Source organism: Panulirus ornatus, chromosome 58, assembly GCF_036320965.1.
Source record: "Panulirus ornatus isolate Po-2019 chromosome 58, ASM3632096v1, whole genome shotgun sequence".
Lineage (NCBI taxonomy): Eukaryota > Metazoa > Arthropoda > Malacostraca > Decapoda > Palinuridae > Panulirus > Panulirus ornatus.
The window spans coordinates 6,540,238-6,568,092 of NC_092281.1; the positions used below are offsets into that span (position 1 = coordinate 6,540,238).

At 39.3% G+C, this 27,855-nt stretch overlaps 1 protein-coding gene across 2 annotated transcripts; it reads right to left on the reverse strand.

Moving 5' to 3' along the window:
- Nucleotides 1–27,736, reverse strand: POLDIP2 (DNA polymerase delta interacting protein 2). 2 transcript variants are annotated; one of them, XM_071695932.1, is made up of 7 exons: nucleotides 27,580–27,736; nucleotides 21,868–22,035; nucleotides 21,647–21,752; nucleotides 16,183–16,360; nucleotides 6,568–6,731; nucleotides 3,413–3,618; nucleotides 1–512 (listed from the first exon to the last, which is right to left on the reverse strand). In XM_071695932.1, exons 1-7 carry the CDS (start codon nucleotides 27,657–27,659, stop codon nucleotides 401–403), a joined length of 1,014 nt encoding a protein of 337 aa, XP_071552033.1. In that variant the 5' UTR covers nucleotides 27,660–27,736; the 3' UTR covers nucleotides 1–400. The 2 variants fall into 2 exon arrangements, with proteins under 2 accessions (XP_071552033.1, XP_071552034.1); XM_071695933.1 differs by having other exon boundaries at nucleotides 21,868–22,026; nucleotides 27,580–27,723.
- Nucleotides 27,737–27,855: the final 119 nt, after the last annotated feature.

Consider the following 27,855-nt stretch of genomic DNA (forward strand, 5'->3'; position numbering starts at 1 on the left):
AGTATACAAAGTTTTATTAAGCTTAATTCTTAGAAGGATATTGAACTAACATATGTAAAAAAAAATCCTATCATACAGTTTTCAGCATAATTTTATATAATCAATAATAACATACTTACAAAATATATACAAATCAGGTTGCATGAAGAAACCTCATCCATTTCTCACAACATTCAAACTGATATTTGTAACTATCATACACCACAATTACCAGTATCTGGCTAAAGTCTGATTACCTAACCCGCTGGTGAAGAGAGATGTTCTTTACTTCCAAATAAGTAAAATGTCACTCAGTCTGTGATTATACAATAAATATGAATCCAATATCACTTCTGTATCAATCAAATATTCCAAATAATTTTCAATTCATGCTTATAAAAGATAGCGATGCATATGTATATTAAATTATTCCACTGGGTTGAGAGTTATCATCTTGTTTACTTTCCAACGAAAAAGGTGGGATACGACAATCAAATGTAAAGCCATCTTCTCTTTCCATCCTGAAGGTGCCCCTGTAAAGAAATCATGACATTATGTACCTTTTGAACAGTATAATCCCATAAACTGTTGTAGATCAAGAGGATGAATGAGATCACTAAAAAATCAAATCTCCCACCAATGATGTTATTTATGAGCTTAACTTTCAACAGAAAAGAATCAATTACTTTACAAGAAAATTTTCATTAAGATGATAGTGGTTATCCTAAAGTTTATGGATGTTATAAACTCACTATATTCCTATTTTAATAAACTTACACATTAAAAATGGCAATGTTATTAGGTTCTATATACATGTAGTTTCTCTTTAGTTCATGACTATTTATCGAGCCAAATTAATGCTTACTCTGTACTTGGTGTTCTAACACAACTTAACTTACATTGCCTTCCATTTCTGTACCAGAAACCTTTTCTATGGAGCACCCACAGCACTCAGAAAGCCAGCCACATCCACCACAAAGACCATAGGTCAAAGACTATGATGGCCATGGGCTTATATATGTCTGAAAAACCTATCACATTCTTCAAAATTCTTTACAGTTTTTTTTTCTCTTTATTTCCTATATTTCTTTTCCTTCAAACTTGTTCACCATTTCTTGTGTTGGTGAGGAAGAGCTAGGAACAGATGAAAGGCTGCGTTTGCTTACATCCAATGCCCTGAAACCACAGTCCCCTATCCACATATACTTAAGAAGTGCTATGATAGTAGAGAATGTTCAAAAAATGGGACCTTACTGTAATCATTTCTTTTAATACTTGATCACAATTTCCCACATTCACAAGGTAGTGCCAGGAAATGAAGATAGACCGCATCTGTTCACATCCATTTCTAGTTATCATGTGTAATGCACCGAAACCACAGCCCAAAATCTTTTTTCACTCCATCCTTCCGCCTCCAATTTGGTCACCCCATCCTCCTTGTTCCTTCCACTTCAGACATATATATATGTCAATCTTTCCTCACCCATTTCTCCATATTTCAAAACCATTTTTGTGCATCCTCTTCAGCTCTCTCAACCACACTCATTTTATTACCACACATCTCTCTTACTCTTTCATTACTTAATCAAACCACCTCACACCACATACTGTCCTCAAACATTTCATTTCCAACAAATCCACCATCCTCTGCACAGCCTCATCTTTAGTCCATGCCTCGCATCCACATAATATTACTGAGACTTCTGTACCTTGACACACCCATTTTTGCCCTCCCAAATAATATTCTCTCTTTTCACACATGCTTCAATGCTCCAAGAACCCTGGCACCACCACCCACCCTATGACACACTTCCATGATTCCTTTCACTACCATGTCCACTCCTGGGCATCTAAAACACTTCACTTCCTCTAATTTTTCTCCATTCAAACTCACACACCAACTAACTTTTCCCTCAGCCCTGCTACACCTAATAACCTTGATTTTATTCAGATTTACTCCAAACTTCTTCCTTTCACACATTTTTCCAACCTCAGCCATTGACTCTGCAGAATATCACTCAAATCTGTAACCAGTGCTGTACTGTTAGCAAACAAAAACTGAGTTACTTTCTAGGCCCTTTCATTCCCTACAGACTGCATATTTACCAGTTTATGACCAATGGTCCTAACCAGTGAATGAGGCCTGCTTCCTTATTGCTGCAAGAGATTCATAAGGATAGAGGGAACTCCTAGGGTATAAAATAAGTAAATTTTGCTCACTCTACTAGACAAAAGGCATAGATAGATGGAAATAATACAACAGCAAACTACTAAGATGATTCCCAGACTAAGAAAAAAAATGCTTCAACAGCGAAGTAGGCCACTTAAATCTAATCAGCTTGGAAAAGAGATTTATCCTTAAACTGCTATACACAGTACATTTCATATGATGGTTTACAATCAACTGCAATGTACATCATATGAGAATAGGTTTCCATGTAACTTTTAAACTGTGCGCCAAACTTAGCATTCATACACCACAACAAATGTTCCAGTAGACTTCCTTATGCCATCCATGCATCATTTAGGCTCTCAGAAGCTACACCACATCAAATGTTCCAGTAGACTTCCTTATGCCATCAATACATCATTTAGGCTCTCAGGAGCATCTCTGTAATCATGAAAAATTCACCTATAATGCAGTCTCCTGTGGTACAGGCAGTGTACAAGAGAAGTCTAACACATAGGGGTGTTAGTGAGGCCTAAGCTTTGTGGTAACTCTTGCATAAATTTGTATATTCTCTTTATGCCTGAGACTCATTTGTTCTATTGTCTTGATATCAACCACAACATACCTTACATGATGCTGGTACATGACATATGCAACATATATCACCTGAGTTAAAATATCCATTCACTGTTTTAAAAGTACTGTACCAAGATCAATGCTCCACCATAACTTGCTCCCTCCTTCTTCTCCCTTGTTACACACAGCAACTTTCTCTAGCTTCTCTCCCTTTCCTTTCCCCCATTATGCACCAAAGCACCTGCTGGGCCACCCTCAGATGTTTGCTTCAACATTACCATTGGCAAACAAGGGTAGAAAATGGATTATTTTCATGTTGCAAACTTTTGCATGCATATCTTTAATCTTATATATTTTTCTCATGTTTTCAGTGCTTAGCTAGGTTTTCTTGTGGCTACACTTTAAGGGTTAAGAGATGATTTCATAAAGGTATTCCTTTTTATACCTACCTGCCTTTCCAACCTCCTTGGTTAGTGGTAAGAACACATGAAGAATGACCTCATTTGAACTAATTCTTTTCCTAACTGTCACTACCTAGTTAACCAAAGAACAAGGTAACCACTCTAGTTAGGCTAAAGGGTTTCAAAATATATTAGAGTAAATGTCTGCTAGTATACCAAGTTAAAAAAGATTGAGGCAGCCATTCCAGAGAACTGCAATAAAACTGATTATAGGAACTTTACAAACCACATGTGTCCAGATGGTGCCTGTAAAGAAACATGTGAAGAATACTGGAAGGCTGGCTGCTGACTGGATAGTACTGGCTCTTGTCCTACAACACCTCGACCACGGACAGTCTCCAATGTTCCAGACAAGCTGAATATACGCCAATGTCTCTCTCTAAGTTGAACTGTCAAATCTCCTAGGTTTTCTAGACGTATGCAATACCGCCACTGCAATCAATACAACAGACGTAAACACACATGTCCTTTAATGGTGAATCAAACAGAGTTTTCACTAAATCAGTCCTTATATAGATTAGCACTATAAAAAAATTATGGAAGAAAAGTCTGGGCCCAAAGTCAAAGGTATCATAGATTATATGCTAAGGATAAGTTAAAGGCATTCTAAATGTGTATCTGGATGTGTATCAATGGCTTTTAAAAGTTTTGAATATATGCAAAGACAAGTGACTAAATATATCTGGTACCCTATGATGAGGACTTGGAGGGGGGGTCAGACATTGCATTTGTCACTGACTCAATCTTAACTAAATGTTAGAATATGGGGATGGGAAGAAAGAATACTTACCACGTATTCCCTGCGTGTCGTAGAAGGTGACTGGAGGGAGCAGGGCACTAGAAATCCTCCCCTCCTGTTTTTTACTTTTCCAAAAAAAGGAAGAGATATTCCCTCTAAGGCTCAGTCCTCTGTTATTAACGCTACCCCACAAATACGGTAAATGGTGAATAAATACGAAAAAAATGAAATGTTCAGTATTCATATTTTTCACATGATATTCATTTTCTGATAGATTTGCAATTTAGAAAGACATCACAGTGGGTTCAAGAACACAACTAAGATCAAGTTGGGTCTGTTGTTACTGAGTTACTGAAGGAAAGCTGAGGTGGTATGGTAAAAGAGCACCTGCGCATTTAATGGCGAATAACGATAATCACTTCCTTGACTGTCTCTGCACAGCCCTTGCTTGTCTTTACCAACTGCTTAATTTGATACAGATATATATTGTTTCCTCTCTTCCTACACGTACACATGCCTTACATCCTCGATAAAAACTTTTCACTGCTTCTAACAACTTGCCTCCCACACCATATATTCTTAATACCTTCCACAGAGCATCTCTATCAACTCTATCATATGCCTTCTCCAGATCCATAAATGCTACATACAAATCCATTTGCTTTTCTAAGTATTTCTCACATACATTCTTCAAAGCAAACACCTGATCCACACATCCTCTACCACTTCTGAAACCGCACTGCTCTTCCCCAATCTGATGCTCTGTACATGCCTTCACCCTCTCAATCAATACCCTCCCATATAATTTACCAGGAATACTCAACAAACTTATACCTCTGTAATTTGAGCACTCACTCTTATCCCCTTTGCCTTTGTACAATGGCACTATGCACGCATTCCGCCAATCCTCAGGCACCTCACCATGAGTCATACATACATTAAATAACCTTACCAACCAGTCAACAATACAGTCACCCCCTTTCTTAATAAATTCCACTGCAATGCCATCCAAACCTGCTGCCTTGCCGGCTTTCATCTTCCGCAAAGCTTTTACTACCTCTTCTCTGTTTACCAAATCATTTTCCCTAACCCTCTCACTTTGCAGTTCTCAGTGAATGTAGGTTTGCGGCAGGGGTGTGTGATGTCTCCATGGTTGTTTAATTTGTTTATGGATGGGGTTGTAAGGGAGGTAAATGCAAGAGTTTTGGAAAGAGGGGCAAGTATGAAGTCTGTTGGGGATGAGAGAGCTTGGGAAGTGAGTCAGTTGTTGTTCGCTGATGATACAGCGCTGGTGGCTGATTCATGTGAGAAACTGCAGAAGCTGGTGACTGAGTTTGGTAAAGTGTGTGGAAGAAGAAAGTTGAGAGTAAATGTGAATAAGAGCAAGGTTATTAGGTACAGTAGGGGTGAGGGTCAAGTCAATTGGGAGGTGAGTTTGAATGGAGAAAAACTGGAGGAAGTGAAGTGTTTTAGATATCTGGGAGTGGATCTGTCAGCGGATGGAACCATGGAAGCGGAAGTGGATCATAGGGTGGGGGAGGGGGCGAAAATTTTGGGAGCCTTGAAAAATGTGTGGAAGTCGAGAACATTATCTCGGAAAGCAAAAATGGGTATGTTTGAGGGAATAGTGGTTCCAACAATGTTGTATGGTTGCGAGGCGTGGGCTATGGATAGAGATGTGCGCAGGAGGATGGATGTGCTGGAAATGAGATGTTTGAGGACAATGTGTGGTGTGAGGTGGTTTGATCGAGTAAGTAACGTAAGGGTAAGAGAGAGGTGTGGAAATAAAAAGAGCGTGGTTGAGAGAGCAGAAGAGGGTGTTTTGAAATGGTTTGGGCACATGGAGAGAATGAGTGAGGAAAGATTGACCAAGAGGATATATGTGTCGGAGGTGGAGGGAACGAGGAGAAGAGGGAGACCAAATTGGAGGTGGAAAGATGGAGTGAAAAAGATTTTGTGTGATCGGGGCCTGAACATGCAGGAGGGTGAAAGGAGGGCAAGGAATAGAGTGAATTGGAGCGATGTGGTATACAGGGGTTGACGTGCTGTCAGTGGATTGAATCAAGGCATGTGAAGCGTCTGGGGTAAACCATGGAAAGCTGTGTAGGTATGTATATTTGCGTGTGTGGACGTGTGTATGTACATGTGTATGGGGGGGGGGTTGGGCCATTTCTTTCGTCTGTTTCCTTGCGCTACCTCGCAAACGCGGGAGACAGCGACAAAGTATAAAAAAAAAAAAAAAAAAAAAAAAAAAAAAAAAAAAAAAATATATATTGTTTAGTTATGAAGTTAATACTTTAAATTAATCATACACATTCTTTATCTGTGCTGAAAGCACAACATTTCTTTCTATCCTATTATCTTTTGAGAGCCAATTTAATGTGTACTTCAATAAATGGTAAAGCTAGCTCTCAGTGTTAATGTCTAAAATAATAGCATACTCAGTATTCAGCACCCTAAGCCCATCTCTGTTTGTCTTATAATCAAGTTCATTGAGTGCCTGTGAAGTCCTTATTGCATATCATGGGAATGTTTTCTTACAATGAGTGATGTGGTAAAACCTGCCTTGTGGTTTCTTCAAGGAAAAAAATAAAATATCAAGGCTATACTATATCACACTGTCTCACGTTAAGTCCACTTACCCAGTAAACATTAGCATTTTGTGATTCTCTGCACCCCATATAAAAGGGTATAACTGTGACTCTGATGTTCTCTGTGGTTTCCTTGTGTACATCTGACAGCTCCAGCCATGGGTGATTACGTTCCTGCCATGCTATTAGTGTTTCACGAGCACCAAATGGAGGATCTAAAAAGATTATCACAATTATATAAATAATGTCCATGTTATAACATGTATTAATAATACTGAATAGTACATATAATTAAATCATAAAATATGAAATTAAATGATAAATACTCAAAATCAGAGGGAAATATATTTAGATAACACACTGGACCAGATATCTACTGAAGCAATACACTGGTGATATATCTGCCAAATCCTCAAAATAACTTCTCTTTATCATGCACAATTTTTTTATAGAGAATGATATGGTAAAGGCAAAACATGCCTCAATCAAAGGTCATTTTGGAAGAAAGAAAAAGTAAATATTAATCAAGGCTCCACAGGTATTTGCAGACTTAACTCTTGAATGACTAAAGGTCATACGAAGAGGGAAAGTTGGAAGGAGGAAGAGAATTCTAGAGATTTACTGGGAGGAAGGAGGTCCCATAAAAGTTAATCCTCTACTGGCTGGTTTCCACATAGAAACTGTGGGAAGCAGAAGCCAAAGAATGCCCTAAGCAAAAGCCTTGGAGGTAGGGTCATATGCAGGCAGCTCATGAAAACGGTGGCCAAAATGATACATGTGGAACAAAGACAGAAACAGCAGTAACATAATATGGAAAGAGTAGGTTGAAATGAGGTGATACCAAGAAAATCAAAGAGACAGAAGGCTCTTAGCTCCAGTCTAGGTAATAAACAGGTGGAGAATGAGCCACACCACATGTGCGAACAGTACAATATACATGGTAGAATTAAACCCCTGTAGATATGAAACGACTGCTCATGAAAAATAATTATAGCACCTATTCTACATTCCCAACCTTTGGAAAGCAAACTTTGTGATGTTGGTTATGTATAGCAGAGTGGAGGATATGGTTATGCCCAAATTCTTTTTGTTATTACTGGATTTAATTATGATGTTTTATAATAAAAACTGAAGGAAACAAATTATTTTTTATAACGAGATAGAAAAACTGTATTTCATCACTCAAATTTAACAAGGTTACTGCTTCCCATAATGAGGTACTGTACAGGTCCTAGTTGGGGAAGGAAATGACTTAAGTACTAAAAAAAAAATGAGTGTTAGAAGGGAAGGAGGAAGGGAAAATGAGTTGAAATGGAATCATCAGCGTATGCGTGAGAGTGAAAGGGTTAGAAATAGATAATTTAGAGAGAGTAAGGGACTCCTGGGTCAGGAAAGTATAATGGAAAGTATAATAAGGAATATACTTAATTCCTGTCCCAGGAGTCCCTTCTATCCTTATGAGGCTCCATCAGCTCTCAGAAAGCTGACTACATTCTCCAGTTGGGATCACAGGTCATAACATGTAGTGATCTGTGCATCATGTGCATAGAGTACAAAGTATCTGAGTAATAAGGGCTCAGTGTCTTCTTTTGGGTAATTGCAGCTTGACCATGAAGGGTCTTGGGATATGATGAAATGGTGCTTGTGGTGATTGGTGATGTCCAGAGTGTAAGTAGGAGAGTGCAACTCATGCTTGTCTGGAGAATGTGGTTTCTGATAGGTGTACAACTGATGGGCTGGAGTTTAAGATGGAGTTGAGAGGTCATTTGTTTGGTGCTTGTTGTTTTACTGTGTATGTGTTTTAATCAGTGTTATATTTGTTGGGGGTGGGGTGATACGAGAGTAGAGGGTACTTTAGTGTGAAACAGGGTTAGGCTTTTAATTTCTCCTTGGGGGTAGGTGGTTAGTTACAGAGTGGTCTAAGGCTGATGCACAGAACTGAGAGCTGAGCATGTTATGGTGTGACAGCACTGGGAAGATTTTTCTTTAATTGCAAAGGTTTTGAGTGTTGATGGTCGCCAGAGAGCCAATGTTTGTTCTAAGTGCACTATTTTGTATGGGTTGCAGATCTGTTACATTTGATTTTGAGAGGGTGGAAGACCTAACAGGTGAGGGCATAGTTTAAAGTGCATGAGATAATTGTTTTCTTAGGATGCTGATGGATTCTTTTTCTTGTCCAAATCTGGTGCCTGTTAGTTTGTGAGGGCATTTAGTCTGTGTACTGATGTTATTGTTGTGGGGAGTGAATATCATGTGTGTGTATCTTAAGTGATGCCTAGAATGGTTAGTGTTTTGCTCAGTGGAAGAGACTGTCCATTTAAGGTGACAGAAGGGTAAGGGCTGCATTCTTTCCGGTCATGACCTGATTCCCCAAAGTAATACTAGTGAAAGTAATGAAGCATACTTGCACAAAATAACCTCTATCATGAGAATTTAGATTTCTAACTGACACTAAGTGTCGTTATTTGGTAACAGTAACACTGTACTCCCTTTTGTCAAGTCAGAACTGTACTTTTATAGAGTAATTTGTTCATTTCCCCTAATGTTACCCACTTTCTTAAAATCTGTCTCTCCTTAACAAGGACACCAATAATTAATAGAAACTAATTTACTGAAGTCAGCAACACTCCTTTTGTTCTATTTGAACATTGGAAGCTTCCATTTCCAATCCCTTTTAAACTTCCAGAATTTGGAACACTCAGACTGGGTATACAATTCATTTATCACACAGGGCCCCTTCACATTCTACTCTCCCATCTAGTACACCCTAAATAGAAAAATAAAAAAATGCCCGGAGCTCTTCTCTTGTGAGTGGTGTATGTGTAATCATCTATTGGTAATGTACAGGGAGGGAGTTTTACACTCATGGGTCCCTATCTCATGAACATTCTTTACTAACATACAACCTTTTAAATTCATGTATGCTGTTTGTATTAATCATGTCCACAATCAATCCACTCCATTCATCCACCATTCTCATATATAAAAGTATTTCTTTACATCCTTTTTCAGTAAGTTTCTTAATTAATTTCATGTCATGTCCTCTGCTTGCTCTGTTTCTACATCTCTCAAAGAACTGTTCATTGTCCACATTGTCAATCTCTTTCAAAAATTTAAAGGTTGTAATCAAGTCACCTTTCACTCTTCTCTCTTTCCAGGAGGGTAAATCTAAATCTAAAACATCGAGATTTTTCCTATAACTCAGCTATCTTCATTCTGGTACCAACTGTTTTGCCCTCCTCTGGACCTTCTTCATTAGCTCTTTGTGCTTCTCCAGGTGTGGTAACCAAACCTAAGAAATATATTCTAGTTTTGGACACAAAAGGGATATGAATAGCTCGTCAAATATTTCCTTATCCAAACACGGGAAGGCTATTCTGATACTTACCTGCAGGCATTTTCTCTTCCTAACTATATTCTCCTAATCTGAGACTCTGGCAACAGGTTACTAACAATGTTGACTCCCAATCCCTTCTCATGCACAGAATCCTGAAGCTAAGTTCCTGCAAGATAATAATCACATTGAGGCAATCTTTCACTTTGTGCCATCCTCATTACTTTATGTTTGCTCAGGTTGAATTTCATCAACCATATTTCAGACCAACTTTGGAGTCTGTTCAAGTCCCCCTGTAAGTTGATGCGATCCTTCTCACTTTTCACTTCCCTTATGACTTTTGCATCATCTGAAAAAGTATTCAAGGAGGAGTCCATACCTTCCAGCAAGTTATTCGTGTAGATCAAGAGCACTGGTCCCAGAACCGAGCCCTGTGGCACTCCACTGGTCACCTCTATCCATTCAGAAAAGATTCCTCTAAAATGTGTCATTTGTTCTCTCCCAATGACATAATCTTCTATCCACCAAGGGGGTTTCCTCCCTTATTCCTGTCTAGTAATCCAGTTTCTTAATCAGCTTCCCATGTAATACAGTGTCACAAGCTTTATGGCAGTCCAGATACAAACACTTCACCTAACCTTCCATTTTGTCCAGGACTGAAGTCACTTTCTTTTAAAATTCTAAGAGGTTAGTTACACATGAAGTCCTTTACCTAAAACTATACTGTCTCTCACTTGGGTAATTTCTCCACAGAAAGTCATGTATTTGCTTTCAAATAATCTTTTCTAAAACCTTACAAACTACACTCTTTGGTGCAACCATTCTGTTCCCAGTCTCCTTATATATATACATAATGTTTGCCCTTTTCCATTACCTTAGCACTTTCTCTCTCTCCAGTGACATCTTGAACAGAAATTCAGGTGGTTTATTTAGCATATCCACATCCATTTCGTGCATATGGTGAAATTTCAAAAGTCTATGAGCCTTTTATGTGTCCAGTCCTTTTAATATTCTGTTAATATCTTTTCTCGATATCTCAATGATTTTCAAAACCAATCCCATTTTGTCTCACTGGCATTAGGGTTATACTGTCTTCCACTGTGAAATCACTTTTGAACTTGTTAATCAGATCCTCACAGAGCCAATATCATCCTCCACAATTTTTCCCTCTAAATCCCTCAGCCTGATAAGATGCTTCTTAACTGACAAATTACATCTGATGAATTTATAGGAAGTTTCAGATTTTCATTTGCCTTGTTCACAATATTCTTTTAAAAATTTTTTAATCTCACTTTCTTATCATGCTCTACTCATTCTATGCTCTTTTATACCTTGCAAGTACTGGAAGCTCTACTCCTCTCTTATACCTTGAAAGTACTGGAAGGCTTGAGTGCTGTTTATATCTTGGCCACTGCACATCTCATAAAATCTTTTGCTTTTTGACGTTTTTTTCATTCAACCATTTTACCCTCTTCTTACTGTTCCCTCAGTATCTGAGGCTTGGGGTACCCTTGTCTCTACTACTTTATTGTAAAGTCAACAGAAACTATCACCACAAAACCTTGGATTCTGGCTAATGAACACTATTTCCAAACTTATGTTACCATAAAAACTAGGGAGATTTGTGAAGTTTCCAGAATTATATCTCTTTATATCATGTCTTACCTCTGCTCTTTTAATGTCCTCATTTAACACAGTCAAACTTGAGCATTATGTGATAACTTCTTCCAAATGGTGTATCATATATACTGTTCTCAATATCCATGCTACTAAGTGTGAAGACAAGATCTAGGAATGATGGTACATCATTCCCTCTCATCCCTAGCAAGATGGTATATGAAATTTTCCTATACCCCGTATACTCTAAAAACTTGTGCTTCCATTACTCCCTATCACCATGTGAATCTAAATTTCCCCATTCTGTTTCTTTATAACTAAAATCCCTTATTATCATTACGTACTGTATGGGGAGGGAGTTTTACATTCATGGGGTATCATCTCTCTACCACCATACAACTTCTTAAATTTCTATATGCTGTCTGCATTAATCAGTACTAACTCATTCAATTCCATTCATCCAACAATCTTATAGTACAGAAGTCCTTCTTTACATTTTTTCAAAAAATTTCTTGCTTAATTTCATGTCCTCTGATTGCTCTATCCCTAAATCTCTTACAAAACTGGTCACTGTCCACATTATCATCCTGTTTTAAAAACCTTAAAGGCTGTGACAGGTCACCTACCAGGCTTCTTTTTTCCAAGGTGGGCAAATTAGCTTTTCCCTTTATCTCAGCTCTCTTCATTCTGCTACCATCTTTGTTACCCTTCTCTGGACTTCCTTTATCAGCTTTTTGTGCTTTTTTAGGTGCTGTGACTAATCTTGAGAACCACATTCTAGTTTTGGCCTTGTGTAGAATATGAACAGCTTTCTAAATATTTCCTTACCCATATACTTAAAGGCATGAGAAGAAAGATCATGAGAGGCAAGTGTTTTGGGAGCAGCTGAATGAGTGTCTTTGTGGTTTTGAGGCACAAGACAGGTTATAGTGATGGGTGATTTGAATGCAAAGGTGAGTAATGTGGCAGTTGAGGGAATAATTGGTATACATGGGGTGTTCAGTGTTGTAAATGGAAATGGTGAAGAGCATGTAGATTTATGTGCTGAAAAAGGACCGGTGATTGGGAATACCTGGTTTAAAAAGCGAGATATACATAAGTATACGTATGTAAGTAGGAGATATGGCCAGAGAGCGTTATTGGATTATGTGTTAATTCATAGGCGCGCAAAGGAGAGACTTTTGGATGTTAATGTGCTGAGAGGTGCAACTGGAGGGATGTCTGATCATTATCTTGTGGAGGCGAAGGTGAAGATTTGTAGGGGGTTTTCAGAAAAGAAGACAGAATGTTGGGGTGAAGAGAGTGGTGAGAGTAAGTGAGCTTGGGAAGGAGACTGGTGTGAGGAAGTACCAGGAGAGACTGAGTACAGAATGGAAAAAGGTGAGAACAAAGGAGGTAAGGGGAGTGGGGGAGGAATGGGATGTATTTAGGGAAGCAGTGATGGCTTGCGCAAAAGATGCTTGTGGCATGAGAAGAGTGGGAGGTGGGTTGATTAGAAAGGGTAGTGAGTGGTGGGATGAAGAAGTAAGATTATTAGTGAAAGAGAAGAGAGAGGCATTTGAACAATTTTTGCAGGGAAAAAATGCAAATGAGTGGGAGATGTATAAAAGAAAGAGGCAGGAGGTCAAGAGAAATGTGCAAGAGGTGAAAAAGAGGGCAAATGAGAGTTGGAGTGAGAGAGTATCATTAAATTTTAGGGAGAATAAAAAGATGTTTTGGAAGGAGGTAAATAAAGTGCGTAAGACAAGGGAGCAAATGGGAACTTCAGTGAAGGGGGCTAATGGGGAGGTGATAACAAGTAGTGGTGATGTGAGAAGGAGATGGAGTGAGTATTTTGAAGGTTTGTTGAATGTGTTTGAAGATAGAGTGGCAGATATAGGGTGTTTTGGTCGAGGAGGTGTGCAAAGCGAGAGGGTTAGGGAAAGTGATTTGGTGAACAAAGAAGAGGTAGTAAAAGCTTTGCGGAAGATGAAAGCCGGCAAGGCAGCAGGTTTGGATGGTATTGCAGTGGAATTTATCAAAAATGGGGGTGACTGTATTGTTGACTGGTTGGTAAGGTTATTTAATGTATGTGTGATTCATAGTGAGGTACCTGAGGATTGGCGGAATGCTTGCATAGTGCCATTGTACAAAGACAAAGGGGATAAGAGTGAGTGCTCAAATTACAGAGGTATAAGTTTGTTGAGTATTACTGGTAAATTATATGGGAGGGTATAGATTGAGAGGGTGAAGGCATGTACAGAGCATCAGATTGGGGAAGAGCAGTGTGGTTTCAGAAGTGGTAGAGGATGTGTGGATCAGGTGTTTGCTTTGAAAAATGTATGTGAGAAATACTTAGAAAAGCAAATGGATTTGTATGTAGCATTTATGGATCTGGAGAAGGCATATGATAGTTGATAAAGATGCTCTGTGGAAGGTATTAAGAATATATGGTGAGGGAGGCAAGTTGTCAGAAGCAGTGAAAAGTTTTTATCAAGGATGTAAGGCATGTGTACGTGTAGGAAGAGAGGAAAGTGATTGGTTCTCAATGAATGTAGGTTTGCAGCAGGGGTGTGTGATGTCTCCATGGTTGTTTAATTTGTTTATGGATGGGGTTGTTAGGGAGGTGAATGCAAGAGTTTTGGAAAGAGGGGCAAGTATGAAGTCTGTTGGGGATGAGAGAGCTTGGGAAGTGAGTCAGTTGTTGTTCGCTGATGATACAGCGCTTGTGGCTGATTCATGTGAGACTCTGCAGAAGCTGGTGACTGAGTTTGGTAAAGTGTGTGAAAGAAGAAAGTTGAGAGTAAATGTGAATAAGAGCAAGGTTATTAGGTACAGTAGGGTTGAGGGTCAAGTCAATTGGGAGGTAAGTTTGACTGGAGAAAAACTGGAGGAAGTAAATTGTTTTAGATATCTGGGAGTGGATCTGGCAGCGGATGGAACCATGGAAGCGAAAGTGAATCATAGGGTGGGGTAGGGGGTGAAAATTCTGGGAGCCTTGAAGAATGTTTGGAAGCCGAGAACATCATCTCGGAAAGCAAAAATAGCTATGTTTGAAGGAATAGTGGTTCCAACAATGTTATAAGGCTGTGAGGCGTGGGCTATGGATAGAGTTGTGCGCAGGAGGGTGGATGTGCTGGAAATGAGATGTTTGAGGACAATGTGTGGTGTGAGGTGGTTTGATCGAGTAAGTAATAATAGGGTAAGAGAGATATGTGGAAATAAAAAGAGTGTGGTTGAAAGAGCAGAAGAGGGTGTTTTGAAATGGTTTGGTCACATGGAGAGAATGAGTGAGGAAAGATTGATAAAGAGGATATATGTGTCAGAGGTGGAGGGAACGAGGAGAAGTGGGAGACCAAATTGGAGGTGTAAAGATGGAGTGAAAAAGATTTTGAGTGATCGGGGCCTGAACATGCAGGAGGGTGAAAGGCGTGCAAGGAATAGAGTGAATTGGAACGATGTGGTATACTGGGGTTGACGTGCTGTCAATAGATTGAACCAGGGCATGTGAAGCATCTGGGGTAAACCATGGAAAGTTCTGTGGGGCCTGGATGTGGAAAGGGAGCTGTGGTTTTGGTGCATTATTACATGACAGCTAGAGACTGAGTGTGAACGAATGGGGCCTTTGTTGTCTTTTCCTAGCACTACCTCCACACATGAGGGGGGAGGGGGTTGTTATTCCATGTTTGGCGAGGTGGCAATGGGAATAAATAAAAGGCAGACAGTATGAATTATGTACATGTGTATATATGTATATGTCTGTGTGTGTATATATATATATGTACATTGAGATGTATAGGTATGTATATTTGCATGTGTGGACGTGTATGTATATACATGTGTATGTGGGTGGGTTGGGCCATTCTTTCGTCTGTTTCCTTGCGCTACCTCGTTAACTCGGGAGACAGCGACAAAGCAAAATAAAAAATAAAAATAAAATATACTTAAAACCTATTTTGCTAATAAGGGACTCTTGGCAACTGGTTAGGGATGACATTGATTCCCATGTCCTCAAACAAAGAAGCCTGAAGCTTATTTCTTGCAAGATAATGATCCTATTTTTGAGGCATTCATTCACTCTGTCCCATCCTCATTACTTTATATCTGCTCAAGTTGAATTTCTTCAACTAAGTACTACACCAACTTTGAGTCTATTTAGGTCTTGTATGTGGATGCAATCCTCCACACTTTCATCAGACCTTTGCATCCTATGCAAATATAATCAGATACGAGTACATCCCTTCAGTTAAGTCATTCCCATAGATTAAGAAGAGTAATTGCCTCAGAACTCTATGGCACTCTGCTGGTTATCTTGGCCCACTTTGAGAAAGCTCCTCTAACATATACCCTCTGTTCCCTCTTACATAAATAATCTTCTATCCACCAAAGGACTTTCCACCTTACTCCTGCCCAGTGATCGAGCTTCTTTATCAGTCTCCCACACTGTACAGTATCAAATGTTTTCTGGCAGCCTAGATACAAACAGTCCACCCATCTTTTTTTTGGTGTGTCTGTCACTGCATCACTTAAAGTAGGATTACCTGTAAATCTTATGCTTAGCTGCATGTATGTGCATGTGTAATTTTAATGAAAGAGATAATTCCGGTGAACTCCAAAGTAGGAGGTCTCATTAAAATTTTCATGTTTTTCATAGCAAGACAAGTCATATCAATGCTGCATGAAAATAACTTACATGTAATCACTAAATATAATAGTATGTATATGATTAAAACAACCTTTCTCTGGAGCATATGCAAGAAACTTATCAAACAAGTCATGTCTGATAGGTCTTTTGCTCCCTGCAACATATGGCATTACATCTTCATGCCCAATGTAGTCAAGCCCAGGCACAGCATACAGAGTTCTTCCATTGTCTTGATTACCTAAGAATGTCACAGCTTCAGTCTGAGCTCTCTGTAAAAGATAGAGAAAGAGAGAGAGAGAAAAATATAGGTTTTGAAAGATGAAAAACCACTTCTTTACTATAGGCAGAGTCCTCTGAGCATTTGAGAGAGCAATTTCTTGGTGAGAAGTTAAAACACCATTTTAGCCCCAAAATGGTTTATCCAAGATGATTTACCCACTTCAAGCATCATTAAACATTTCAGGCTGGCAAATTCTCTACAACTATAGGGCAATCCATCCAGGCCTATTACACTGTGGCTTGGAAGTTAGTAGGTGTACTGACCCCTCACTTACATTCATTTAATGACTGCTGGTGAATGCCTCACGCCTGTTACCTTCAGTTAGCTGGAAATGGTCTTCAAAAAGAAAGGAAAGAAATACAAAAATGCTTTGAGGGCTCTCCCTATGGTACAATAAAGGCTTTTCATCCTACAAATCAATCATTCTTCACCAACAGACACAGCCCTACAATCATCTGAGAGCATACCCATATGACAGAAGAGCAATTGAAGAAAAAGCTATGGAAAGCTAAAGCAAGGATGAACCCTTAATGCACATCAACTTCTGTTGTAAACCATCATTCTTCTGCCAGAAGCATACTCAATGGCATAGAAGGAATGTCAACTAGGTCTAAACAGAGATAACATCAACAAACAGTTTTTGTCATATGCCAGAGACCCCTTTAACTTATCTTGATCACTGAGAGGCTCATAAGGTCAATGCACAAGTCACTACCCTGCCATCATGGCCTCTAATATCTAGCCCTGGTTGTGTAAGGAGAATCAGCAACCAGTGCTGTATCATCAGCGAACAACGACTGACTCACTTCCCAAGCCCTCTCATCCACAAGATACTGCATACTTGCCCCTCTCTCCAAAACTCTTGCATTTACCTCCTTAACAACCCCATCCATAAACAAATTAAACGACCATAGAGACATTACACACCCCTGCCGCAAACCGACATTCACTGGGAACCAATCACTTTCCTCTCTTCCTACTCGTACACATGCCTTACATCCTTGGTAAAAAATTTTCGCTGCTTCTAGCAACTTGCCTCCCACACCATATACTTTTAATACCTTTCACAGAGCATCTCTGTCAACCCTATCATATGCCTTCTCCAGATCCATAAATGCTACCTACAAAATCCATCTGTTTTTCTAAGTATTTCTCACATACATGCTTCAAAGCAAAGACCTGATCCACACATTTTCTACCACTTCTGAAACCACACTGCTCTTCCCCAATCTGATGCTCTGTGCATGCCTTTACCCTCTCAATCAAGACCCTCCCATATAATTTACCAGGAATACTCAACAAACTTATACCTCTGTAATTTGAACACTCACCTTTATCCCCTTTGCCTTTGTACAATGGCACTATGCACGCATTCTGCCAATCCTCTGGCACTTCACCACGAACCATACATATATTGAACATTCTTACCAACCAATCAACAACACAATCACCCCCTTTTTTAATAAATTCCACTCCAATAGCATGCAAACCCGCCACCTTGCCAGCTTTCATCTTCCACAAAGCTTTCACTACCTCTTCTCTGTTTACCAAACCATTCTCCCTGACCCTCTCACTTCGAACACCACCTCGACCAAAACACCCTATGTACGCCACTCAATCATCAAACTCATTTAACAAACCTTCAAAATACTCACTCCATCTCCTTCTCACTTCACCACTACTTGTTATTACTTCCCCATTTGCCCCCTTCACCGATGTTCCCATTTGTTCTCTTGTCTTACGCACTTTATTTACCTCCTTCCAATACATCTCTTTATTATCACTAAAATTTAATGATACTCTCACCCCAACTCTCATTTGCCCTCTTTTTCACCTCTTGCACCTTTCTCTTGACCTCCTGCCTCTTTCTTTTATACATCTCCCAGTCATTTGCACTACTTCCCTGCAAAAATCGTCCAAACACCTGTCTCTTCTCTTTCACTATCTTACTTCTTCATACCCTCCTGGGGATAGGGGAGAAAGTATACTTCCCACGTATTCCCTGCGTGTCGTAGGCGACTAAAAGGGGAGGGAGTGGTCGGCTGGAAATCCTCCCCTCTCGTTTTTTTTTTTTCTATAATTTTCCAAAAGAAGGAAGAGAGAAGGGGGCCAGGTGAGGATAGTCCCTCAAAGGCCCAGTCCTCTGTTCTTAACGCTACCTTGCTAATACGGGAAATGGCGATTAGTATATATTTATTTTTTTTTCATACTATTCGTTATAAAGTGCATATACACTTTAGCCTAAGCCAGGTACCCATTCTATTGAGTAACCCTTTAGGACAGATGAACAGCTGGGTTGACTGTGGACTGACCGACACAACCAGGATTTGAACTTATGTGCTCAACCCTTAGCAGCCCATGAATAAGTCATGGTCAAGAATGCTAACAGCTACACAATGGGAGTCCATAATTTTGCCTTGTTCTACTTTCATTTCCGAGGATCCCCTTCTATGTGGCTACTACAGTGATCAGGAAAACAGCTACATCCACCATGTGAGACCACAGTTCAAGAAGGTAGTGTGTGTGTGTGTGTGTGTGTGTGTGTGTGTGTGTGTGTGTGTGTGTGTGTGTGTGTGTGTGGTGAGCACAAGACAATTTAGAAGTGTTCAGTGACTTTAGTGAGGTAATTGCATCTTGGGCACAAGGGGTCTTAATATGATGAATCAGTGTCAGTTATACTGGAAAGATGGAGATTGTCCAGAACACATTCGAGACACCATAACTTAGTATTATATTTCACGTGGGTGCATGTCTGGTGGAGTGGTGTTCAAGACAGGTTTATGAGGGGTGTTGTTTAATATGTCAGGTCATTTCAGCATGTACTGTATTGGTTTTGTCAAAGTCATATTTGATAAGGAAGGTGGGGTCTGTAGGTGTTGTCCACTGATTGGAAGAGAGTTCCAAGATGAGCTATTGCTGCTACTGTTTAGATGGTTTGCAAAGGGTGAGAAGCATAAAGCTTGCCACAATGATGGAGTTGGAGGCTCCTAACCTTCAGAGATTTGTGGAGGCATCTCATTAACTTGCAGTACAGCCACAAAATACAAACAAAAAGTAGTGGTCTGGCTTAGCATCACAAAAAAATTCAAGTAACTGCTATTTTGTGGCAGACAGTGCCAGTAGTCTCCAATTAAACTAGTTTTCAAGATATAATAGAACAAAGTAGTAATGATTTGTTTCATGGAAGTCTCATTCATAAGAGACAAAAACACCAATCTTGCCTTTAATTTGAGGGCCACAAACTTAAGTGAAGACACCAAAAGCTTGTAAAATACAAATGTTAGCAAGCCTGAGCATTGCCAACTCGCTAGAGTGAACGAATATGGTTGAGAGGATGTTAGGCCCTATCTCACTCCCCCTACTTGATGTCATAGGCATGGATGGACTGCTCTTATGTCAATGAGTCCTGTGAACACACATCTGCCAGCTTCATATGTTTCACGATGGTTATATCTTTATGATGCTTGATCCTCAGGGGAACACCTCATTTTGGGAGTGGGATAGTGCTTTAACTCCAAGCTGAGCCAGGGCCCTCTCATTGCTCATGAGGGTTTGTAATAAAACTACACCTAAATTTCATTACATACATATATGTTGAAATACTCTCTCTATAAGGAGCATAGTCCAACAATGAATTCACATTCATTTATTCTATTTTCATAATTACTCCAGGACGTCTTCCTAGGACCCCATTCTAAAGGCTGTTACTAATGCAGTAATAACAGTAACAGGAAAAAATGTGGACTCCTTTGGAGTAAAAAGTTCTTTGATGAGACTACTCCCAGTGATACTGTCTCACAAATGGTACTTTTTCTCTTACCGTGTAATCTTGAGCAGGTGGACTCTGGAAAGAATGTGTGTGAATTCACATACCTGTACTTGCATGAAACTTCTGATTTTGAAAATCCATACAGGAATATTCCATCATTCATCAGGAGTAAAAGGACAGTTAAAGAGCAGCTAATCAGACAGAGGGATTCAGAGGGGAAAAACTGAAGAAGATAAGAAAATAAGCAAGTAAATGAGATGTTGCAAAATGTACTCACAGTGGGGGGAAACTATAGCCCTATCATTAAAGAAAATGGATGTGGGAAGAGGACTTAGGGACCACTGAAACTGTCAAAAAAATACATAAGTAGACCACTAAAGGTTCTTATGTAAGGCACACACTACTGACAAAGTCCCCTCATGTGCACTAAAGAAGTATGCAGAAGCCTTCAACATGCCTCCCCAAAATCCTGTTCAAAATTTCGCTGGCCAAGGGAGTAGTATGTGGGTATTGGACGAAAGCAAAAGTCATGTCTAACCTTAAGGAAAGAGATTTGAAAATCAATGAGCTACAGATCAGTATCTCTGATGAATGAGATCTGTAAAACATCAAAGATAATCAGAGAGGATATGGATGATTATTTGCAATGGAGAAACTCCCCAAGTGAGAGACAACATGGGTTCTACGAAGAGGTCATACATAAATATTCTAAGACTTTTACAAAAGAATGAGCCCCTTTTATAAGAAAAAAAAAAGATGGATGGTTAGACTGCATATTCCTAGACCCTCAAAATTTGTTTACACTATACTGTATAGGCAGAGTGTTTAGCAACCGAAAATCTACCTTACAAAATATCTACTTAACTAAAGATTTAAGCATCTAAAATTCCCATATTGACCCATGCTGGGTTAATTGTCAGTCTTCAAGGTGTCTTAGCTTCGACCATTTAACATATAATACAGTAAATTGTATTCTTCATACAATTTTTCATCACATCTTTCTTCAGCAGGTTCTCAAAGCAGAAAAATATAGAAGAGACCTGATACAGAATTTTTTCCGAGTTTGCATATGAAATCAATTCAAGACATTCAAGATACAGCCAGTGAATCATACAGTAAATTTTACATGTATTATTTCAAAACCATCCTCTTCATTAGGATCTTACCTAATGCATAAATTAATGATTATCAACATATTCAGAGAATATTGGGTGAAAAATGATGAAAGAAAATTAGTCCTGTTACGCATATATCCCACTGGGCCAAGTCATTAAACAAATCTTCAAAAGTTTTATTATAGACATTTTTGTAATGTCCATTGCATTACAGACTTATGGAAAATAAAAATTCATTATTAAATGATACTGAAAAATTGCCAACACATATATGTCCAAACCTCAACAAATGAGTTAAACATTTTGAATGCTCACTAATCCCATCTTCAATCATCCAAGACCAAAAAGAAAGCAAACATCAGAATGTCTCTCAACTAGCTACTGTACTTACGATATATGGACAATCTCGAGAGTCAATAAGTACTTGATAGTATGTGTGAGCTCTCCCTTTCACCTCTTTTCCAACCTGATTGTAGTTCATACTCTCTTCTATTGGTCTGGAATACAACCATAAACAAAATATAAAATATTCATCAATACCCTACAACAGTATTCATCAGCTTATATGACAAAAATATATAGTTTTACAAACAATCATCTAAAATAACCTACTTTGATTCCTTTTTATTTGGGACATCTCTGTCGTAGACTCTGGCTAACCAGGGGAAGAGAACAACCCCTCGATAACCAAAGACTCTATGCAGGAAAAGCTGACCCGTTTCATATTTTCCAGTCAATTTGGGAGACTCAAATTTACCAACCTCAGCCAACCTGTAATTGCTGAAAATAAAGCGTATGGCAGGTACAGCACTACCAAATCAACTCGGAAACATAAATACTGATTTTTCAAAACCTTACTTCCAATAGAGTATAGTCCTCTTTTCTTCAATATATGAAAAAAATCCTCACTTTCCATTACCTTATATCTATCTACATTTAACATATATATAATGCTTCTTAAATTGGATAGGTAACACATACATAGTATTTCCCACATTTCAGATGCTGATCAACATCTAACACTTATTTCTTGAAACCCAAATGATATTGTTTGAAATTGTTCTGGAAAAAGTTGAGTAGAGTACAGTCAGACCTTGAAAATCAAAAATCCCTGGCCCCACAGACCTTTCCATGGTTTACTACAGACATTTCACATGCACTGGTACAGTCCATTGACAGCATATTGACCCCAGAATACCACACAGTTTCAATTTACTCTATTTCTTGCATGCCTTTCACCCTCCTGCATATATATATATATATATATATATATATATATATATATATATATATATATATATATATATATATATATATATATATATTTTTTTTTTTTTTTTTTTTTTTTTTTTTATACTTTGTCGCTGTCTCCCGCGTTTGCGAGGTAGCGCAAGGAAACAGACGAAAGAAATGGCCCAACCCCCCCCCCCATACACATGTACATACACACGTCCACACACGCAAATATACATACCTACACAGCCTTCCATGGTTTACCCCAGACGCTTCACATGCCTTGCTTCAATCCACTGACAGCACGTCAACCCCTGTATACCACATGACTCCAATTCACTCTATTTCTTGCCCTCCTTTCACCCTCCTGCATGTTCAGGCCCCGATCACACAAAATCCTTTTCACTCCATCTTTCCACCTCCAATTTGGTCTCCCTCTTCTCCTCGTTCCCTCCACCTCCGACACATATATCCTCTTGGTCAATCTCTCCTCACTCATTCTCTCCATGTGCCCAAACCATTTCAAAACACCCTCTTCTGCTCTCTCAACCACGCTCTTTTTATTTCCACACATCTCTCTTACCCTTACGTTACTTACTCGATCAAACCACCTCACACCACACATTGTCCTCAAACATCTCATTTCCAGCACATCCATCCTCCTGTGCACATCTCTATCCATAGCCCACGCCTCGCAACCATACAACATTGTTGGAACCACTATTCCCTCAAACATACCCATTTTTGCTTTCCGAGATAATGTTCTCGACTTCCACACATTTTTCAAGGCTCCCAAAATTTTCGCCCCCTCCCCCACCCTATGATCCACTTCCGCTTCCATGGTTCCATCCACTGACAGATCCACTCCCAGATATCTAAAACACTTCACTTCCTCCAGTTTTTCTCCATTCAAACTCACCTCCCAATTGACTTGACCCTCACCCCTACTGTACCTAATAACCTTGCTCTTATTCACATTTACTCTCAACTTTCTTCTTCCACACACTTTACCAAACTCAGTCACCAGCTTCTGCAGTTTCTCACATGAATCAGCCACCAGCGCTGTATCATCAGCGAACAACAACTGACTCACTTCCCAAGCTCTCTCATCCCCAACAGACTTCATACTTGCCCCTCTTTCCAGGACTCTTATATATATGGGTTGGGCCATTTCTTTCGTCTGTTTCCTTGCGCTACCTCGCAAACGCGGGAGACAGCGACAAAGCAAAAAAAAAAATTAAAAAAAAAATATATATATATATATATATATATATATATATATATATATATATATATATATATATATATATATATTTGGACGATTTTTGCAGGGAAAAAATGCAATTGTGTGGGAGATGGATAAAAGAAAGAGACAGGAGGTCAAGAGAAAGGTGCAAGAGGTGAAAAAGAGGGCAAATGAGAGTTGGGGTGAGAGAGTATCATTAAATTTTAGGGAGAATAAAAAGATGTTCTGGAAGGAGGTAAATAAAGTGCGTAAGACAAGGGAGCAAATGGGAACTTCAGTGAAGGGTGCAAATGGGGAGGTGATAACAAGTAGTGGTGATGTGAGGAGATGGAGTGAGTATTTTGAAGGTTTGTTGAATGTGTCTGATGATAAAGTGGCAGATATAGGGTGTTTTGGTCGAGGTGGTGTGCAAAGTGAGAGGGTTAGGGAAAATGATTTGGTAAACAGAGAATAAGAGCAAGGTTATTAGGTACAGTAGGGTTGAGGGTCAAGTCAATTGGGAGGTAAGTTTGAATGGAGAAAAACTGGAGGAAGCAAAGTGTTTTAGATATCTGGGAGTGGATCTGGCAGCGGATAGAACCATGGAAGCGGAAGTGGATCATAGGGTGGGGGAGGGGGCGAAAATCCTGGGAGCCTTGAAGAATGTGTGGAAGTTGAGAACATTATCTCGGAAAGCAAAAGTGGGTATGTTTGAAGGAATAGTGGTTCCAACAATGTTGTATGGTTGCGAGGCGTGGGCTATGGATAGTTGTGCGCAGGAGGGTGGATGTGCTGGAAATGAGATGTTTCAGGACAATGTGTGGTGTGAGGTGGTTTGATCAAATAAGTAACGTAAGGGTAAGAGAGATGTGTGGAAATTAAAAGAGCGTGGTTGAGAGAGCAGAAGAGGGTGTTTTGAAATGGTTTGGGCACATGGAGAGAATGAGTGAGGAAAGATTGACCAAGAGGATATATGTGTCGGAGGTGAAGGGAACGAGGAGAAGTGGGAGACCAAATTGGAGGTGGAAAGATGGAGTGAAAAAGATTTTGTGTGATCGGGGCCTGAACATGCACGAGGGGGAAAGGAGGGCAAGGAATAGAGTGAATTGGATCGATGTGGTATACCGGGGTTGACGTGCTGTCAGTGGATTGAATCAGGGCATGTGAAGCGTCTGGGGTAAACCATGGAAAGCAGTGTAGGTATGTATATTTGCGTGTGCGGACGTGTATGTATATACATGTGTATGGGGGTGGGTTGGGCCATTTCTTTCGTCTGTTTCCTTGCGCTACCTCGCAAACGCGGGAGACAGCGACAAAGCAAAAAAAAAAAAAAAAAAAATAAAAAACAGAGAAGAGGTAGTAAAAGCTTTGCGGAAGATGAAAGCCGGCAAGGCAGCAGGTTTGGATGGTATTGAAGTGGAATTTATTAAAAAAGGGGGTGACTGTATTATTGACTGGTTGGTAAGGTTATTTAATGTATGTATGACTCATGGTGAGGTGCCTGAGGATTGGCGGAATGCGTGCATAGTGCCATTGTACAAAGGCAAAGGGGATAAGAGTGAGTGCTCAAATTTCAGAGGTATAAGTTTGTTGAGTATTCCTGGTAAATTATATGGGAGGGTATTGATTGAGAGGGTGAAGGCATGTACAGAGCATCAGATTGGGGAAGAGCAGTGTGGTTTCAGAAGTGGTAGAGGATGTGTGGATCAGGTGTTCGCTTTGAAGAATGTATGTGAGAAATACTTAGAAAAGCAAATGGATGTGTATGTAGCATTTATGGATCTGGAGAAGGCATATGATAGAGTTGATAGAGATGCTCTGTGGAAGGTATTAAGAATATATGGTGTGGGAGGCAAGTTGTTAGAAGCAGTGAAAAGTTTTTATCGAGGATGTAAGGCATGTGTACGTTTAGGAAGAGAGGAAAGTGATTGGTTCTCAGTGAATGTAGGTTTGCAGCAGGGATGTGTGATGTCTCCATGGTTGTTTAATTTGTTTATGGATGGGGTTGTTAGGGAGGTGAATGCAAGAGTTTTGGAAAGAGGGGCAAGTATGCAGTCTGTTGCGGATGAGAGAGCTTGGGAAGTGAGTCAGTTGTTGTTCGCTGATGATACAGCGCTGGTGGCTGATTCATGTGAGAAACTGCAGAAGCTGGTGACTGAGTTTGGTAAAGTGTGTGAAAGAAGAAAGTTGAGAGTAAATGTGAATAAGAGTAAGGTTATTAGGGACAGTAGGGTTGAGGGTCAAGTCAACCGGGAGGTAAGTTTGAATGGAGAAAAACTGGAGGAAGTGAAGTGTTTTAGATATCTGGGAGTGGATTTGGCAGCGGATGGAACCATGGAAGCGGAAGTGAATCATAGGGTGGGGGAGGGGGCGAAAATTCTGGGAGCCTTGAACAATGTGTGGAGGTCGAGAACATTATCTCGGAAAGCAAAAATGGGTATGTTTGAAGGAATAGTGGTTCCAACAATGTTGTATGGTTGCGAGGCGTGGGCTATGGATAGAGTTGTTCAAATCCCATAAGCCACTAAGCATAATAATAATAATATTCAAATCCCATGCATTCAAACCTAAGAACATAATCTACCATGAGTACTGGGTTGGTTTTCCTTTTCAAAGAAACTCCACATTTTCCCTGTGCTTCACAGCCATTTTAATATTAGTTAAATAAATCAAAAATTAAAATTTTGTTTCATAAAGCATAATCAGGGCTCTTTATAAACATTTAGGTTAAACTTGGCTAAATTATATTAAGCTTAGGGATTTCAGGTTCAATAAGAATATCCAAATCATGTTTCTTTTTACTATTTGTGCCTTGTAAAATGCATGGAATATTGTTCACTGCCAATAAGAAAACAAACCTAATACTCCACTACAAATCATGTAATCTTGATATCAGGAGTGTAAACATTTTATAAAATTTTAATATATTTCTGCCAAAAATACATCATATATTCTTCAAAGTTTTTGGATTTTGGATTTTCTATGGTTCTCTTAAATTGTTTTAACAAAAATGTTTGGTTTAAGGTTAAATATTCCACTGGATTCATAGCCTTGATAACTATCAGGGTTTATTACAAGGACAGGCTATCCTCCCCAATCAGATTTAAAATGAGGGACAAAAGCAATGATGAAAAACCTGTTGAGAGCTTCTTAGTAATGCAATTTTCTGAATAATTACTGTGTGAAATTGGGAATATATTGTATTTCAATATTTCAAACTTGAGATATATTCTTTTACATTTAATCCCATTTTCCTTAAACTTCAATGCCACAAATACTTAATTTAATTTGTCAACATGAAGACTTTATTACTAAACTTTCTCACTCCTCTACTGGAATAATACTCAAAATATCATTTGAAGCCTACTGGTTAGAAATACATTCACAAATATGAATCTTTTGGATAACGAGGGAACTGGAAACTTATCAATGATCTTCCAGGCACTGTTTACTTATGGTCCCCATATTCCACACTTCTGGTAAAATTATGTTCAAGATATATTTCGCTGTGTACTAGCTATAAGTACTGGCAATGCATGTTACCATAGAGGAATCAGGCCTTGACACCTAGCTGGAACCTATCAGGAGGTAATTCATCCAGTGCTCGGCTTTTTCACACCTTCCGCACACAGCTTCTCACGACAATGTTCCATATTGGTGGAGACAAGAATTTATACTTTAACTATTAAAAAATATAAGTGAAAAGACCATAAGGGAAGTATTTGTACGTCTCTTGCATCAAGATCCAAATTTAAGAAGTGTACCAATGACATTTGGTGTGTGGTCGACCAGTACCGCTCATTCCTTACAACATGCAAACTGATGGTCTTCTACACCCGATTCAGTGGCCCCGAGACAGAACCTACCTTGTATAGTGAGCCACTGATATCACAGTACACCTGAGGAGTTTAGTGGACGATAGAGTTCGGGTACATGATGACAACATTTTACCCCTCCACGATCCTATGGCTACTGGTCTGCTCCTCGCTCCTGGCTGGCTTCCACCTGATAGCCGACGTTGTTTTGATGCAGACGTAAAACAACTTGTAAATTATATCTAATAAAATATAACATACAAATAATTCGGAAAAAATAAAGGATTTCTTACTTTATACGTGCGTACATTATGTTAAGGCAAATAT